Source organism: Pholcus phalangioides, unplaced genomic scaffold (assembly GCF_987345545.1).
Source record: "Pholcus phalangioides strain wild (caught in Gottingen) unplaced genomic scaffold, Ppha-v1.0 ptg000042l_1, whole genome shotgun sequence".
Classification (NCBI taxonomy): domain Eukaryota; kingdom Metazoa; phylum Arthropoda; class Arachnida; order Araneae; family Pholcidae; genus Pholcus; species Pholcus phalangioides.
The window spans coordinates 26,043,636-26,062,064 of NW_028301628.1; the positions used below are offsets into that span (position 1 = coordinate 26,043,636).

Below are 18,429 nucleotides of genomic sequence, written 5' to 3' on the forward strand. Positions count from 1 at the left end.
CACATTGGGTTGTACAGTGTTCACATTGGGTTGTACAGTGTTCACATTGGGTTGTACAGTGTTCACATTGGGAGCATGTTATGAAGTCTATTAAAAATTGTATATCTTTAAATGGTCTTTAGAATCAGTTTGACAAAGAAAAACTTAACTATTGTTATTCTATCAGTGGTTCCCCCCAGTCCATGCTTTTGAATTGTGAGTTTCCCCCAAAGCAGAATATGCCAAAATCTGCAAAATCTGTGATGTGTGTCGCAGAACAATCTGGGAGAATTTTAAATGTGTATAAAACACATCATTATGTGGGAATTTTTTACTGCAGAACATTTCCAGTCATCTAAGGGCTCATTGCAGAACAATGCAAAACATTCTGCTTTAGAAATGAAATTGAGCAAAATTCAAAAAGAAATTTAAATCAAAGTTTACTAATGGAATTTGTCTATGAGTCAATTATTGAATCAAAGTGATTAGCTGTGTAAAACATCTCATTAAAATAAATTTGCTTTATGAGTTGAGCAAAACTTTTTCTGTTTTCATTTCAAAGAAATTTTTTAACACATTTTATACACAGATAAATTTTTTTTCACATGCTTATGTATTTGAGCAAATGGGCAAAGAACATTTTTTGCTCAAACCACTCTAGTGTCGAGGGCTATCGTACTCGACTTTGCCTTCCTTTTGAAGATGCTGAAGAAACAGATAAAATCACTAGTTTGTCTGTTTGTACAAAATGAAGAGTAGTGCAAAATATTTTCTGTATCTCTTCAACTTTGTCTCAAATTGACTATAATGAAAGATAAGCTGAATTTGTGTTCACTTGCATGAAATAATCGTTCAGTCTTTCTAGTTGAATCTCATTTTGTATACCACAACCACCAAACATAGATATTAACTTATTGTTTCTTTTTGATAAAACAATCCAGTATTTTTATTATTGCAGCTGGAGCATCAAATAATCTTATGACTCAGAGCATGACTGGATCCATCAGCACTTGCCGAGGCAGAAGGAAGAATGATTTGACTCCTACTGTACCGTATGATCGTGTTGCAGCACCACGTCAGTCTGCTCCTGTACGCAAGAGATCTGTCAGCATGTCTCGTCTGGATATCCTCGCGCAACCACGTAGGCCTTACGTAGAAGCTCAAAAGGCTAATAGCACCATGAGTAGTTCTTCAAGTATGTGTGCATAAAATATGTGTGTTTTGTTTACGTATATTGATATTATAACTTACTCAATTCATGATAGTATCAATTTATTCAATTTATGATAATGCTAACTTATTATGGTTGGTGTTGGGAAATCTGGTTGGCTGAAATGATTTATTATGAAAATTGATCTGTGGTTCTACTTATGTTCCAGGTAACAAGGATGTCCAACATTCTCCTAACAGGCCTCTTTCTTCTGCATCAGAGAAGGCTGGAGGATCAAAGACACATAATACAACTATTGTTTTGCGTCGTCCTCGCACAGCAGCTACTGTTAGGAAATCTAGACCTGTGAGCATCGCTGGCAGTGTTCCTGATGCGAAGAAGCCTGTGAGAACATCAACTCCTATGAGGAGTAACATCAGACCACAGCAACAGCCTGATTCTCCAGACATGAGTGTGATAGGTATAATTTTTAATTCCTTGAGACACATTTTCAAATTTTAACACCAATGTTTATGGTTTGGCAAATGATATGGTTTGGTTTTATCATCTATGTTACAAAAACTATACCTTCTCACAATTGTAGAATATTTCATAGCCATACTGTGGAATAAACTACATAGACAGGAAAAACCCACTGTTTGTGTAAGTACCTGTAAGCTGGCTCTCTACTTTATCTTCTACCTCCCCACCCCCCAACTAAAGAGTGATATTACCCCTTGAGAGAAACCTCTCTACACCTTAAGTTCTGATCTGGTAGCCCCTTGCTGTGAGAGATGATCGTAGTCTGCCAGTCACTGGAAGTTACGAAAGCCTAAGTGAAGGTAATTGCCTGCCCAATTTGTAAATTCGGAACAATTATGAATTGGAAGAGGGAGAAAAGTAGCTCATTTTTTAGTTTGTTCTTTTTTTAGAAGTTTCTCAGAAATGTTCATTTTAGTTAGCCCAACCTTTAATAACCTTGTAAGATTCTTGGAGAAAGAAAAAAAAAATTGAGAACTTCTGTGTATGTATTGATAGTATAATGAATGCCTTCTAATTTTTCAACTCTATTACAAAAGCATCGTTTTTGTATTTTCAATATTAGTTCATTGAGAGTGCATTGCAAATCACTCAGAATAGAGAGGTTCTTGTTGCAAGCAGCACTTGTTCTTTCAGACTTAACTGTATGTAAAATTATGCTACAAAACATGATGCATCGCACATGTAAAAGGTCTGTATTCCTCGATTATGTGCATAATTTTACAAATTTGGTTGGTATGGCACCAAGTCCCACTTTGCCACTATATGAATTCAGCAAATTATGATTCGAGGTGGAGACAAACTCTTTCCTTACCAGATTCCCATAATTCGTACTGAAATAAAAGTATTTTGTAACTCTTAAAATAAATTTGAGTGTCACAATAGTTTTATCAAGTAAATTTGAGTCATTTTGATTAATATTGCCCAAGGGTATTGCATAGTTTTTTTAATTGTAATTTCAAGTAACATTTTTGTTTTTATGTTGTTCTGTGCATTCTCTAACATTAGCAAAGTTAGTTCACAAGAGGTTCTGATTGAATGTTTTTTGTGCAATTAAGATGCTTTTTAACTAATTCTGTTTTTTGACAGTTCCAATCTTTTATTTCAGCATTGAGAATTACTTATTGCTAATTTAAAGCTTTAATTAACCATATATGCTTATGTATAAGCATTTTTTTTGTTCAGAAAATCTTATGTCGAGACAGTCGGCTTATAACAGTCAGTTTTTGAGTGAAAAAATTCAGTCCAAGTTTTATCAACCCCTCCTATAGCGAAGTGCACTAATTCTGACCCACAAAGTGGATTCAACATGACCCATGAAAACGGTCATGTTTCAGCATCAGGGAGTTCTCTGACCTAGAAATATACTGAGACCCCTGCAAATCAGACACAATTTATGGTAATTTCTAGGCAAAGTCATCTAAGGCCCCTCATGCACCAAGAGTCCCACAGGCAGTACCCAGATGAGCCCCTGCATTAAGACAATCCTACCTCAAAGAGGTTTCCGAAAATAAAAGTATTAATCCACACAGCATGATAATTACAGCAGCTTGTGGCCTGCGAACGGTAGCATCTCTTATGTTCAGCCAGCAGACTCAGAATTTTGTGCAACCATGCATTTTTTGCTCATGCAGTAGCCATTTATGTAATAGAAAACTTTTGAATGTTGTCTTGTAAAGTGTAATAAAGAGAAAGTGAGTAAAATGGAAGGAGCCCACACAATAACAGAGAAAGCTTGATTGCACACCACGTGATATGTGATACTATCTGGAGCTTTTTTCATCAGCAGCCTTATACTTTGATTTTTTTTCCCCCTCCGATCAAATGTCTTACACAAAGGCCACAACAAGCAAAATGCTCAAGAGGTGGCTGAGAAAAAGATGCCCATAACAAATATATGGATGTCATATACAGCCTATATACATAATCCTGTTTTAATGAATACTGTTATAGTGAAAAAATCTTGTTTCACCGAATGCGTTTCTAATCCCCAGATGAGTTTACATAGGAACAATGCAAAAACCTGGAATTCCTTTGTAACGAAATTTCGCTATAACAAAGTGATTTCTCCAGTATCTTAGAGTTTGTTATAACAGGATTCGACTGCATTTCTAAAATACATCAACCCAATTAAAAATTCAATTATAAAAACTAAAAGAAACTCTTCAAAAAGAAAATATGCAACTGCTTTTGAAAGTTTGTATACCCAAGATTAATCCATCACTGATTTCATCCACGATGATTATATTCTGCTCAAAGGCTGCGCAGGACATGTGGAGGGGGGGGGGGAAGAACTCTTCTCAATTGATTTAAAAAAAAAAAAAATTCGGGTTCACAGTGGGAGGGATTTCTGGAATCAGAATTTCTGAATTCCAAAAAGTTTGCGTGTCTGGAGGCAGTGGTGGATTAAAGTTGGTCGAGGCCCCGGGTGTAACAAACGGTGCAAGATCAAATCAAGAAATAATAATGACATATAAATTCAAATATACCTTGCATATTTATCTCCCCTCTTTTCATGATACCAAACCAAACATTTCTTCGAAAGCTTGGTAGTGAAAATTGTTTATTTAAAATTCTATGTTTTGAGGTTACAGTCAAGTTTGAAATTATGCTTTCGTCCTCAAACATTGTTCAAGATGCTGAGAAAAAATTAATTTTTTCTTTTAAAGCACATTTTGGATTATTTCATTTTTCAGCATCAACTTCTACTGCAAGAGGGCCACGTGCGAAAAGCGTAAGCAGCACAGATCGATCTCGTAAATCTGCTCCAGATAGCAAGCAGAAATCACCAAGCAAGATGTCAACACCCCCAAGAACAGTTGCTAAAAGCCACAGCGCAAAGCCTTCGCCGGCTCACAAGCAATCACCTACTGTACCAAAGCAAATAACTCCTAAAGTGTCACCAGTGAAGAAGCAACCAGCAGCCAAGAAACTTGCTTCAGTTCCTGTTGCAGCTGCTGCTGTTGAAAAGGAGTCAAAAACTGGAAAAGAAACTCCAAAGGTTATTGAATTTAACATACCTGTTTAATTTTTGATGATGATGAAGGAAAAAAAATCTGCATATTCATTGATTTCTACTTTTCTTGGTTCGTTAGTTTCTTCTATATTCTTTATTTTTAAAAGAATAACAACTCAAATTTTATTTTTAATTCAAATCAATCAACACTTCATGAAACATAGCCCATAATAAATTTTAATATTTGTTTGCAACTTCAATTATCATTTAAATTTATTATTTGGCTTTCAAGACCTGATTACTTTATATATCATGGAATGTAAAATACAGTAAAATTTTTTATTACGAATCAGGATTGTTTGGTTTAAACCCAGCGGTTTTTTAAACAAAAACCAATCTTGTTTTTTTTAAAAAAATCACATAAAAGTGGTCTAAATATAATTTTTTTTTCCTTTGAAAAACATCATATTTGTGCAGTATTAGTCAAAATTGTTAATTTTTACCACATTTTCTACTCCTGTGGGGTTACATGCTGATGGTATATCTTTAAAAGGTGTAAGAGATGCAAATTGTTTTTTTTTTTCAAAAAAATCTCATAAAAGTGGCCTAAATATAAATTTTCTTTCATATTTAGTATCTTAATTGTTTAAAGTTATATACAGTACTAAAATATCTCATTCTAATTAAATTTCCTAACTTTGTGTTACATTCTGATGCTTTATCTTAAGCAAATTCATGAATGAGGATTGCATCACATATCTAAATATGTGGTGGGAGGTATATTGTCTCACAGCGTTTTTTCTCCTTTTGCAAAGAAGCAGCAACAGTAGTGACTCCACTGTCGTGCTAAGGGTAGGTGATCCTGTAATCCTATAACAACACCAGCTGCCTTTAAAGGACAAAGACCAGTGTACTAGTAGTTACATTACCTCAGACATCTCCATTTTCCTTCTGTAGGAAGCAGAACATCTCATGCTGAATATTGAATTTTTTTATTTTTTACATATTTTCAGCACTACCCCCAGTTAATGAAGGTTCTACTGTGCAGTAGTAAAAGCCCAAAATTGGCCAGTTTGTGAAGTGGCTAGTGATCCCTGTCAAAATAATTTTCAGTTAGAAATTCCTTAGCATATGGATTGGATCACCATTTGGTTAAGATGTACAGTTGTAATTTATGAAAACTAATCAGCTATAGACAAGGTGATTATAACATAGCTGCCAAGTCTCCCGAATTTTAGCTTCATCTCTCGACCTCCCAAAAAGTTATTAAATCTCCCGAATTTTTACGAAAATTGCTAAAACCCCTAATTGTCCCTACAAATTCCCTACTTCATTTAAAAAGAATCGCCGCTTCTGAAAACAATCCCTAAGGAATTTCTTGTGTGGCAAAATGTCTTTTGCCTCTGTTTCTTCCCCTTTCGAAATGACGTCACACGTTGTAAATGGGGGAATAGTGGGAAATTCCTTTTTTAAGGAAGTTTTACAAACCCTCTGATGGTAACAAGAAAAGTTGTTTGTCTTATCGTACAGGGAATAGCTTAGCAGCCAATAGTCCTGGATAATAATTGAAGATTATAATGACGTGCATGTGGTCAAAACTTCCTCTTTTTTTTAAGTAACATACGTGTGATAACAAAATATGAATACTGATAAGCAAAAAAATATGTAATCAATTTTAAAGATACTTATTCCGATGAATTTCCTTTCATCAAATGTTCCAGAGAAAGGCTGACTTTTTCTTTTTGTACAAGTTGTGTTAAGGACATAAACATCGGTCATGGGGGAAACACTGACATCGTCACGGGAAATCAAATTAACATCAAGCAAGTGTCACAAAAAGTCAGTGTTGTTCAAAAATTGACACTTTTTTCTTCATCTTCTGGTGATTTTGGGGTCATTCACACAGAATGATTGTTCACAGCGTTTCTGATTGAACACAATATTTATTTTTTTAGATCACCATTTTGAAGTTTTGGCCTCCAATTTCATTTGTTTTTTGCATAGGGATTTTATTTCCAAGGGTTTAACTTCCACGTGTGTAAAATTCATATTTTAATTTGACTTCGGTTTTTGAGTAGGGATTTTATTCCCTATGCTTTAACTTTTAACTTTTATGTGTGGAAAATCCTTGTTTTATTTGGAAAAATCCCTTTTGTATTTATTGGGAAGTGGTTTTTGTATGAAATACGGGTCCGTGTGAAAATCTCCCTAATTTTCATTTTCAAAAGTTGGCAGCTATGTTATAATTAAAGTTCTGATTCCAAAACCACGAATAAGAATCGCTGGTCAGAATGGCTTGAAAAATTTGCATGAAGCAATAGAATTTTCTTTGGGGAAAGAAATAAAATACTTTAAAATAGGCAAGTAGAGAGATGATGCCGTATTGCTCCAGTGATATAATATATTTTGTGCAATCGCATCATTTTGGCACTTCGACAGAATTAGTGTGTGAATAGCAGGGCATCATTGCTTATATAAAGTGTTAAGAGACTTTTTTGTTTTTGATTTTGCAATAATATATCTTCCATCGGGAGAATGGGTCATGAAATCCCAGAAAAGTTTTAAAAAATTCCTCAGAACTGTTTTTCTTGTTTTTTTTCTTCGATTTGTCCAGCCCTGGTAGATAGCAAAACTTTTTTCAAGGTACACATAGCAACACCTGTGAAGCAGCTGCTGAAGAACCATTTTGACAATGACAAGGTGGCACGACACCTGGGCTGCCATGTTCACCTGACAGGTGAATGCAGGCAAAGCCAAAAGTTACTAGGGTTATCCCTAGTAACTTTTGGCTTTGGGATGCCCCAAAATGTTATGTGCAGTGGTCGGATTGAAAACTTTGGTGAATTGAAAGCACATCCACATCATTAACAAGTTGTTTTTCCACCTCATAGCCCGGACACAGTGGACAACGTATTTAACATGTCTTGTGTAAGTTGTAGTTGTTTGTTTAAATGACATCGTTTTGGTTATATTTCCATGAATTATGATAGCCATGCTAATTGCATTAGCATTTTGCCTTGACTGGCTATCGTTTCCATTCTGCAAACAAATTGCCCATGTGCTGGGTGAGTACAGTGCCGTCAATTTTATATTTGTAAGTATTTTTTCCCCCTTTGTCATACAAAATTCCCTTGCTTCAGTATTCCTGAATGCAAATTTTCAAGTCATTCGGACACAAGTTCTTTTTTTACATTGTTTCGAAATCCGAACTTTAGTTATAATCCACATGTATATTGTAAATCACTAATTAATCTGCATTAATTGTGCTTCATTAAACAAATTGTATTTGCCTAGTTTTTATCATAGTTTTTGCAAAATAGTGTCCTAAATTAGCATATTGAAAGAGTAACTAGGGGGGGGGGGAACATCTTTATTATATAGTTAATAATAATAATATTATTAATTCTCAAACACAAAATATTTCCTTGAGTTGAGCTATAAAATAACTAAATTGCTAAAGTTTGTTTTTATTAAAATGTGTAGTGGGTGGTATTTAGAGGGCGTAGTGGGTGCCCTGAAAACTTTCACTAGTTCTGAAATTATGTCTTTCATAAATTCTGGATATTCATTAATTCTGTAACTACTACTCTAATTAGTTTTTGATTGTTTTATTAATTTTCAATTATTTTACTTTAGTCAGAATCACATAAACATTAAATTTTCAATGAATTACGAAATATCATTTTCAACCAGAAATTTTTATTAGTTCTAAAGTTATTTCTTAATTTCTTTTGTCTTTTAGTATCTTTTTATAATGTATTTGCACATTTTGGGACAACCTAGATTTTTGAAACAGTGAAAATTAAATTAAAAACCTTGTCCTGTACGCGAGTACAGTATTTCTGGCAATATAAGTAGTACATTTCTTAAGGTTGAAATTATACTATTAAGTTATATAAGTTTCATTTTTCAAGTTTTATAAAACTTGAAAAATGCAACCAATAAGATTATTGGTTGTAATGTAATCCTGGCCTGAGACTCCCAGATGATCACTGTAACTTTGCATATTGACCTTGTCTGTTGAGCATTGTGTGGTCACAAGTAAAAAGTCTGTTACCAAGTAAAAAGTCTGTTACCAAGTAAAAGTAACTGTTTGCTCTCACTATGGGCAAGACTATTTTAAAGAGTTAAGGGACAAGGTTTATGCATTTTCAGGCTTTTTTTAAATATAATGAAGATTAAATTTCAAAATATATTGCATGCGTATGTGTATTAACGAAATACTTCAATAGTTTAAGTGCCCTTATTTTATTTGGGCCCATTTTTTACGACTTCTCTGATTACTGGTATCATAACACAAGCCTGCCTGTCTCGCCCTCTTTCATATACAACATAGCCCTGATTCAGGAGTACCTTCTTTCGGGAAAATGCTCCAGTCTTAGACCAGATAGATGCTTTATCGAAATGTTATTTTATTTGAATTGCGTAAAATTTTTATCAGAAAGAGGACTAATGAAATATTCAATATTGACCAATTTAGAGGAGTGCAAGTCCTGCACGGTCAGCATCGCCGGATGAGGATTCACTGTCAGATGAGAAGAGTTCCGGCAAGCGTATAATTTCTGAAGAAGAAGCTAAAGCTGCTCTTGCTGAAAAAAGACGTTTGGCTAGGGAGCAAGCAGAAAGAGAAGCTGAATTGGAAAGGCAGAAGCTTGAAGAATTGAAGTAAGATATTCAGTTTACAGACTTGTTACTAATTATGCTTGACGGTATTCCGATCATATGCTTTATTATACTGTTAAATGCCCGACACCTTTTTTTTGTATTGAAATAACATGTTTATAAACTCTAACTGTTTTGATTTTTTTGAGCTAAAGTACCAAAGAAAATACAACACCCACATGTGTCATTTTTACAGTCACTTTGTATTAAATTATGATAATAATGAGAGAACCTATGTTTCTTTGCTGAAGTTTTTTTGTTTTTGTGTTTTTTGGAATCACTGCCAAGTGGTCATAAACTCGCATCGCGCAAGGACCTGGTTTTGAATCCTGCTGTTGCCACAGTGATGGTTGGCTGAACTTGGTTTTCTGTGGTGTCCAACTTCGAGGCGCGAATGCAAGCCAATCTCCCCCCCTTATTGAATCATTGTTGACCTCATCTACATTGGAGCCCACGATGTGTAGTTTTTTGTATGTTCAGTAGTGTGCTACCATTTGTTCCAAATCTTGTCAATTGCTTATATCCCATTTAGGGATGGAGTGAGAGCCATATTCTGGTCTGGGTGTCTTCCGAATGGATGTAAGAAATCAAACGTACTTTTCACATTGTTGGCTGTCTTAAAACTTTCAGAGAAGCCAGCTGGTTTTATTTGAACAGAAACGATAAAAGTCGGTAGAATAGGAATGATGAAATGATGTTCATCTGGCAAATTCTTTGGCTTTCCACAAGCTCTTTTTTTTTTTTATTTTTTTTTTTTTCCTTTTTTGTTGCTTGAATTTTTCTCATGATCAGTACTTAAAGGATGTGTAATTATTTGCAAAAAAAAGATGCTCAATTTAATTTTTCATGACAGACGTCAGGAGGAAGAAAGAATACGTCAGGAAGAAGAAGAGCAAAGAAAGATGGAAGAAGAACAACTGAGATTATTAGAAGAGCACAGGAAGAATGAGGAAGAGAAACTCAAGAAGGCCATCGAAGAGCAAGAACGAAAAGAGGAGGAGGAAAAAACTAGAAGAGAAGAAGAAACTCGATTGGTAATATTTGAGAAAAACATTAAAATTTTCTAACACCTTGGTTTCTTTTAAATACCTTCAAAATCTTAATCAAGTGAGATCAATAGTATTATTCATAGTATTAACTAAAATTATTAGCGTTCAATTAGAGGTCATGGTGACCACAAATGTATAGAGTTTAAAAAAATACTAAAATTAGGATCCTACTTATTCTGTGTTATTTATAAAAAACTTCAACAAAAATATACACCATTAATTTTATGGTTAAAACACTTAGTGTATCAAAACTATTATCATTAAGATTGTTAGATTTCTTTTCCACTTTGAATTGACGAATGCTTTTTTATTTTACCTTGGTAAATAACATTGCTGTGTGCTACTTCTAGTTTTGACTGATATAACAGTAATTGTAATGTATTTGTTATCAGTGTTTAAAGTATTAAGTGGAATTTTATTTAATAAAAAAAATGATTAAGAAAAAGGGAAATTAACTTTATTTCTTGAATATTTTGCATATTATTGCCATTCATGAATTTATTTTTTGTGTAAAATCTTTTTTTTTTAATTGCAGAAAGCTGAGCAGGAGAAACGTGCAAAAGAAGAAGCTGAAAAGCAGCGAATCGAGTTGGAAGAAAAGCTGCGCAAAGAGGAGGAAGAAAGGGCAGAGCGAAAAAAGGTGCATTGATTTTACAAATGAGAATGCTAGTTTAGCCCCCAGAAATGTTTTGTATTTGATGTGTCATTCTCATGAAATAGGCCTAAATAGTGTCCTGATAGGGCCCAGCAATTTATGCAAAATATGTTGGGTATAATTTTTTTTAAAAATCATTTTATACTTCTATTCTCTTCTCTGATATGTCTCTCAGTCCTTACTTATAATTTTTTTCATCGAAGATTTTTATTTAAAATTTGCTTCAACAAAACATTTTTTGAAAAAACGTATTCTTCTCGTGGTTGTTCCTAGCCTGTTTTTCATATTTTAAAATAACTTTGCATCTCAAAAGAAAAATTCATTCCTATTTGTAACAGTATGCATTTTTAATATTAGTAAAAATGAAATACGAAATATCGTATTTCATTTTTTTGAATATAGTTTTTAAAATTATCAATAATTCATAGCAGAATGAAAATTTTCCCCCAACACTTTTTTTATTATTATTGATGACATTTGAAACATTGACTGCTTCAAGTAAATGTTGGGTCTAAACCTAATACTCGTGTATAATACAAGTTTTTTCCTGTTCAAAAATTTGTTCTTATGTTTTGGAGCAGGAAGGTCAGCTCATATGGGTCAGTTTTTGAGAAAAAAACCGCTTCATGACCAATTTTTTTGTTTGAAATTTTTATTTTTTCGTCCTATTTTGTGAGAATAGCCCATAAGCATTGAGGATGGCATTATTAGAAACAATTCTTTTTCAAAGGATGTTTTATTTTAAAGAATCTAAAGATCTGTATACTCTCTCTCTCATATTAAATTTCAGTCAGTTAAAAAAATTGATTTAACCCTTAACTGCTGACGAAATCTTATTCGATCCTTTCCTCAGTGCCACCCTTTTTCGATCACAAAGAATTAAGGCATATATACAGGATATTCTGTTAATGGACTGACAAACTCAGAGGGTGTTAGTAGACATCAAGAGGAACAAAAATTGCAATGGAACATGGTGTTGCATATCACGTTGAGAGAGTGAAAATCTTGAAAAACGCATGCAGGTTTCATAAATCCGTGGGAGTAAGAGGGGGTGGAGATCTCTTCTGAACAGCTCGGTGCAAGGCATCCCAGATATGTTCAATAATGTTCATGTCTGGGGATTTTGGTGGCTAGCGGAAGTGTCTAAAGTCAGAAGAGTGTTCCTGGAGCCACTTTGTAGCAATTCTGGACGTGTGGGGTGTCGCATTGTCCTGCTGAAACTGTCCAAGTCCGTCGGAATCCACAATGGACATGAATGGGTGCAGGTGATCAGACAGGATGCTTACTATGTACCTGTCACCTGTCAGAGTCGTATCTAGACTTATCAGGGGTCCCATATCACGCCAACTGCACACGCCCCATACCATCACAGAGCCTCCACCAGCTTCAACAGTCCCCTGTTGACATGTAGGGTCCATGGATTCATGAGGTTGTCTCCATACCCGTACACGTCCATCAGTTCGAAGCAATTGGAACCGAGACTCATCAGACCAGGTCAACAGTCCAGTGTCGGTGTTGTCGGGCCCAGGTGAGGCGTGAAGCTTTGCATCGTGCAGTCATCAAGGGTACACGAGTGGGTCTTTGGCTTCGAAAGCCCATATCGATGATGTTTCATTGAATGGTTCGTATGCTGACACTTGTTGATGGCCCAGCATTGAAATCTGCAGCAATTTGCGGAAGGGTTGCACGTCTGTCATGTTTAATGATTCTCGTCAGTCGTCGTTGGTCCCGTTCTTGCATGATCTTTTTCCGGCCGCAGTGATGTCGTAGATTTAATTTTTTACCGGATTCCCGATATTCACGGTACACTCGTGAAATGGTCGTACGTGAAAATCCAAATTTCATCGCTACCTCAGAGATGCCATGTCCCATCTCTCGTGCGCCGACTATAACACCACGTTCAAACTCACTTAAGTCTCGATAACCTGCCATTGTAGCAGCAGTAACCGATCTAACAACTATGCCAGACACTTGTTGTGTTATATAGGCGTTGCCGACCGCAGCGTCGTACTCTGATTGGTTCCATATCTCTTTATTTGCATACGCATGCCTGTACCAGTTTTTTTGGCTCTTCAGTTTATTTCCTGAAAATCGTGAAAAAATGCTTTATTGCATAAACATAGCGAAATATGCAGAATCATTTTAAAAAAATGCAGTCATAGAAATCCGAGCCGTAGTGATTACTAAATCAGAGTAAGTATGGCTGATAATTTTCTGATTTCATAATCAAGTTCCTTCCAACATCGGAAAGAGTCATTAAGTCCCAGAAAAGTTGAAAAAAAAAAACCCGTTATTAATACTGTTTTTCTTGCAAGAATACAAGCATACTTGTGGTTCCTAAGAAATTTGGCTGGTGCCTAAATTTTTTTCCAAGCCCTGATATTGTATAATATTTTCACTTCAAGAATTTTTGTTATGCTGAACAATGTATTATTGCGACATTGCTTAATCTTCAGATAATTTATATTATTTACAGCGTCTGGAGAAAATCATGAGCAGAACTCGTGGGAAATCATCGGGCACTGCATCCCCATCTGGAAGTGGCAGTGGTAGTGACCAACCAGACTCTGTTGAAAGTCAGCACGATCTTCTTTCAAGTGAGTTAAGCTCGTTGGAGAGTAACACAGCTGGAGGGGAACAATATCAAGCTGACAATACAATGATGAGTCAAAGTGTGAAGCAGTCAAGCCCAGCTGAGTCTTTGGATGTTGTAAATGAGACTCTGTATCTCGCATCACAGTCTCTGAGCAGTAATGATTTGATGATTCCATCCAGTGGAAATACTTCGCTTGATGGCAGCCTACCAGCCATTGCGAGTGATCATGCCTCCCTTGACAGTAACCAGGAATTGGGATTATCCGAGATTAAAACTGATTTGCAGAAGGATTCAGCTGATGTTGATGATGTCACTATATCAGAAGAAAGATGTGACGATGTGACTCCTGTTGCAAGCGAAGAGAGTATGCTCGCTATCGAAACTTTGGAGCCACAAATGACATCAGTCATTCCAACAGCTGAAACGACACCTGTTCAAAATGATATTATCGAACATGCAACCCTCGGTGAACACAACGAAATTGCATTGCTTGATGAGGAACAGCATTCTGTTTCTGAACCTGAAGTATCACAGAAAGCAGTTGATGTCAGTGATAGCCAATCACAGCTCAATGAGTATTACTCTCAGAATGAGCCCATAATTACTCAGCCTGAATTAGCCCAACTGGGATTTGATTTGAAGGAAAATGATATGTCAGAAAGCAAAGCAATATCTGAAGGTGAAATTATTGAAAGTGAAGAATTTTCTAATAAAGATCAATTCTCTGGTGTCTTAACTGAAACAATAGCCGATGATTACCATGAAAAAGATGCTTTACCAGAGGAGCCTTATGCCGATATCCAGAAAAGTATTGATGCTGAGTTAATGCACCGTAGTTTTGCTACTGAGGAATATTACGAACATGTGAATGATGGCAGTGAAATAAAGCCTGGTACTTCAAATATGAATGAAACATTTGAGAAAAATTATGAAATTTCTGAGCCCCTTGCAACTAGCAGTTTAGAATATCAGCCAACCAACAGTCCACAGCAGCAACAACAAGCTGATGTTTACGGTGAGGCTTCCTCAAATGATGATGAGCATCTTCGTGAGCTTGAGAAAGTTGAAAAACATCTCGATACAGAGCTTGTTGATTGCATGCCCCCACCTGAGCATAATTTTTCTGGCAGTGAGGCTCTGGATACAAACATAGAACCTAGTTTTTCCACAACATCAGGAAATACTGAGATGTTAGATGAGAAAAATGATTTGGTGAGTATGGCTAATCCATTTGGCTCTTCGTCCCATAATGAAGTTGAATTTAATGGAAATGAATTTTCAGAATCAGTGATTGCACACAAGGATTCTTTGATCTCGTACAAGGAGGATGTCAAAGCTGTTGAAGAGAATGAAAATCCATTTTACGAAAATGAGGTAAACACGATTGATCTCGAGTCAAAAAATAACCCATTTAGCAGCAGTGAGAATTCAACATTATTATGTCATTCAGATTACAAAGGTGATCAAGAAATGCACGAAGAGTTGTCGAATGAAAATGCAGCACTGATGTCAACAAATAGCCTCTCGAAACACATTTCTATTGCCGATGAAATAGCTTTCCATCAAGTTAGTTTTTCTAATGAGCAAGATGCCTTCGAAAAAAATTGTTCAAATGAAGATGCTTCTCTATTGAGTAGTGCTCTTGAGCAGGGTGAAGTCCAACATGTTTCTTCAGGTTCTAGCGAGATGTTTTTTAGAGAATTTGTCGACAATGATGCGATGAATCAACAGTCCACGAGAACCGATAATCCTTTCGGCGCCATTGATACGGCTTTCGAAGTGAACAAACCCATGAATCACTCTGACATTACAGAGGAACTCCTTGTTAGTAGTCTAAATTATGCTGAGGACAGTGAAGGTAGCTCATTGGACAGCAACTTATCTCAGATTTTAAATGTACATAGTGAGACTATTACGAACTCTGTAGCTCAAGACTCTGCTGTGCAGGAAGTTATTGGGAATGGTAGTACAATGTCGCCTGATGCCGTCACTCACTCAGGCCTAATGAACCACCAGGATGAGCTTAGAAGTACTTCAGAACAAATAATTCCTAGCAATAGTTTACCGAAATCAAATGGATATACCATAAATGCCAATGATAGGATATTTGATTGCAGGTGATTTTTATTATTATTACATTTCATTTGGTTGTGTGAATGAGAATTAGTTGTATAATAACTATTTGTATAAATACCTATTTCATAGTTGTTAATGCTTCTGGTTTACACAGAAGCCTTCAGATTTTTTAGCCTTATTAAAAATCTTCCGACCGGAAACTAGATTGTTCCAGTTTTTCATATTTTTATGGGAAAAAAAAATCCCGAAAACTCCTCACATTGTTTCTGGGACCTGAATTCTTTTTGATTTCTTAGGCTTAGGCCTCACATTATACGACCTCACAATGAGTGCAGAACTACAGCCGGATCCCAATATAATGAAATCAAAGAGACTGGAAAAATCACTTCATTGTTACGAAATCTTGTTATAAAGGATTTGAAGGTTTTTGCATTGTTCCTATGTAAACTTTTAGATTTTTTTTTTATTTTCCCCCTAAGCTTTGGCGATGTCGTGGCATCAATGACTAGTCTCCATTGGGGAAACACCCATAGAGGTAGAGATGTGATGTGGGAATATTCTTGTTCTCTGAGAAATATTCTCCTGGATGTAAAAATTTAAAAATGATCGAGAATATTCATTTTTCTTTTAAATAATTTAAATTTTTTTTACTGATTTTGTTTATATTGTGAAATATAAATCAGATTTCATAGCCTGAAACATCTACAACAAAACAATTTTTGGTGTAATCACCACGAATGACAACTTTTAGTTCGAGAATATCCTCCAGGTCATGATAGGTTTTAAAAGTTTGGTTGTGAAGATTTTAGAAACCTTTAGATTAAAACCTTAAAAAATTATTTTGAAATTAGAAATTTTCAGAAATAAGTTCACTACACAAAAGAAATTAAACCAAAGTTGATTGATAAAGGAAGCTATATATACGGAGTGATTATAAAAAAACTATTCTGACATATGGGCCCCTAACTATCATACCATTCACAGAAACTTAATGAAATTTTGGCATAAGGTATTTTGAGGTATGCGCTCAAGAATGATATGGAAAACAACAGTGTCACTCTAACAGTTACGGTTACAGTGAGAAAATTTCGAAAATATCAAATGGCAACACCAAGTTTTTTGTATTGGAATGCGATCTCCATACTGAAAAACACTAAATAGCGTTGGAATGGCACCTGTAGCACGAAAATCCCCGGAGCTAGGCAAGGAAAAAGTAAAAAGGACTTTGCCGTGCACCAGAGCATTAATGTTCGTTTCATTTGTCACATCGTTTCTTCGGCTGAGATCCCAGCCTGATTAGTCGTCCACAAGGTCATGTGGAAAATTTGTGAAGCACAATAAAATGCTTTATTTTATGCTGCTGCTCTGTCCTTATTGGTTGTCCTCACTTTTAGCCTATCTACCGCCGGTGATTTTCATGCTACAGTTGCCGTTCGAATGCTATTTAGGGTTTTTCACAATGGAGATCACATTCCAATACAAAAAACTTGGTGTTGCCATTTGATATTTTCGAAATTTTCTCACTGTAACCGTAACTGTTAGTGACACTGTTGTTTTCCATATCATTCTTGAGCGCATACATCAAAATACCTTATGCCAAAATTTCATTCAGTTTCTGTGAATGGTATGATAGTTAGGGGCCCATATGTCTGGATAGTTTTTTTATAATCACCCTGTATATTCTTATATAATCACCTTCATTCTAAGAAGATACAGATCTGTTGTTTTTTCAATGCACATACACATTTAAATTCTGTATCACTCACATTTCTTTAAAAGTTGTGTGATTCAGCCCTGTTGGTTTAATTTTCAGGCTTTCAAACTTCAATATTGTGATCTACAAACTTCAATATACCCATCTTCTTAACAGGAAGAGAGAGAGGGACAGAGTCTCAAATGACTACTATTATAAGTTACTAGAGAATATTCTTATCCAAAATAATAATTATACAAAAATAATTATTATTCTCAAGTTATTTATCGAGATTATTTATTATAATACATGTTATTACATATACTCTTGATAGGCTTATACTCTCTGGAAAGATTTTGGTAACTGAAGAATATTCTCATCAGGGAGAATGTTCGAGAATATTCTCTGGAAGGACTATTATTAATAACTTCAGAATAATTCTTATTATTTTCTATAAGAATATTTTCCCCAGTGATTTATGAAAGTAGTCCTTCCAGAGAATATTCTCAAGGATATTATATGTAACTATATATTATAAATAAAAGGAGAATATTCTCATCAAGAACTTATTATTACTTACTATTATTTATAATAGTAGTCCTAGCAGAGAATATTCTCCGAAAGATTATTCTCGAGAATTTCACATCTCTACATAGAGGGCAGCTGTAGTTCGCGGAACCTACCTACCATTGCCTCCTAGATACTGCTCGGTTGGCATCTAGGAGCAGGGCCATCTTCAGAGCATCATGGATCACCCCTGAGCCAAGTGATTTTTCTGAGGCCTTCCCTGGAAAATTCTCAAAATTCAACTGCTTCTCATTTTTCTGAGGTCCTAGACAGGACATCTGGTCGTGCCTGGGTTGGCCCATGCATTAAGACATCACTGTCTAGGAGGCTTTTTACCCACTCGATTAAAGATGTGACTTTCGTCAAGTAGCCATCAAAAACGACATGATTTTGTTTACTTGGCATTTATCAAGGGATGGACTTAGTTGCAGACATTCCTATATAGTATTATTGCATTCTATCAACAACCACGCAACAAACACAATAACAGAGAGAGATTGATTGTA

General features: G+C 35.4%; 1 protein-coding gene across 4 annotated transcripts in view; it reads left to right on the forward strand.

The window, feature by feature from the left end:
- The window catches only part of LOC149064699 (uncharacterized), a 73,751-nt gene that overhangs the window by 50,448 nt on the left and 4,874 nt on the right, over nucleotides 1-18,429 (forward strand). For all 4 annotated transcript variants that reach the window (XM_089255220.1, XM_089255218.1, XM_089255219.1 and 1 more), the window contains 7 exons: nucleotides 938-1,174; nucleotides 1,359-1,610; nucleotides 4,366-4,670; nucleotides 9,106-9,290; nucleotides 10,141-10,321; nucleotides 10,872-10,976; nucleotides 13,468-15,704. In XM_089255220.1, coding sequence (XP_089111346.1) covers nucleotides 938-1,174; nucleotides 1,359-1,610; nucleotides 4,366-4,670; nucleotides 9,106-9,290; nucleotides 10,141-10,321; nucleotides 10,872-10,976; nucleotides 13,468-15,704 — 3,502 coding nt within the window. The remainder of the gene's footprint in view (nucleotides 1-937; nucleotides 1,175-1,358; nucleotides 1,611-4,365; nucleotides 4,671-9,105; nucleotides 9,291-10,140; nucleotides 10,322-10,871; nucleotides 10,977-13,467; nucleotides 15,705-18,429) is intronic.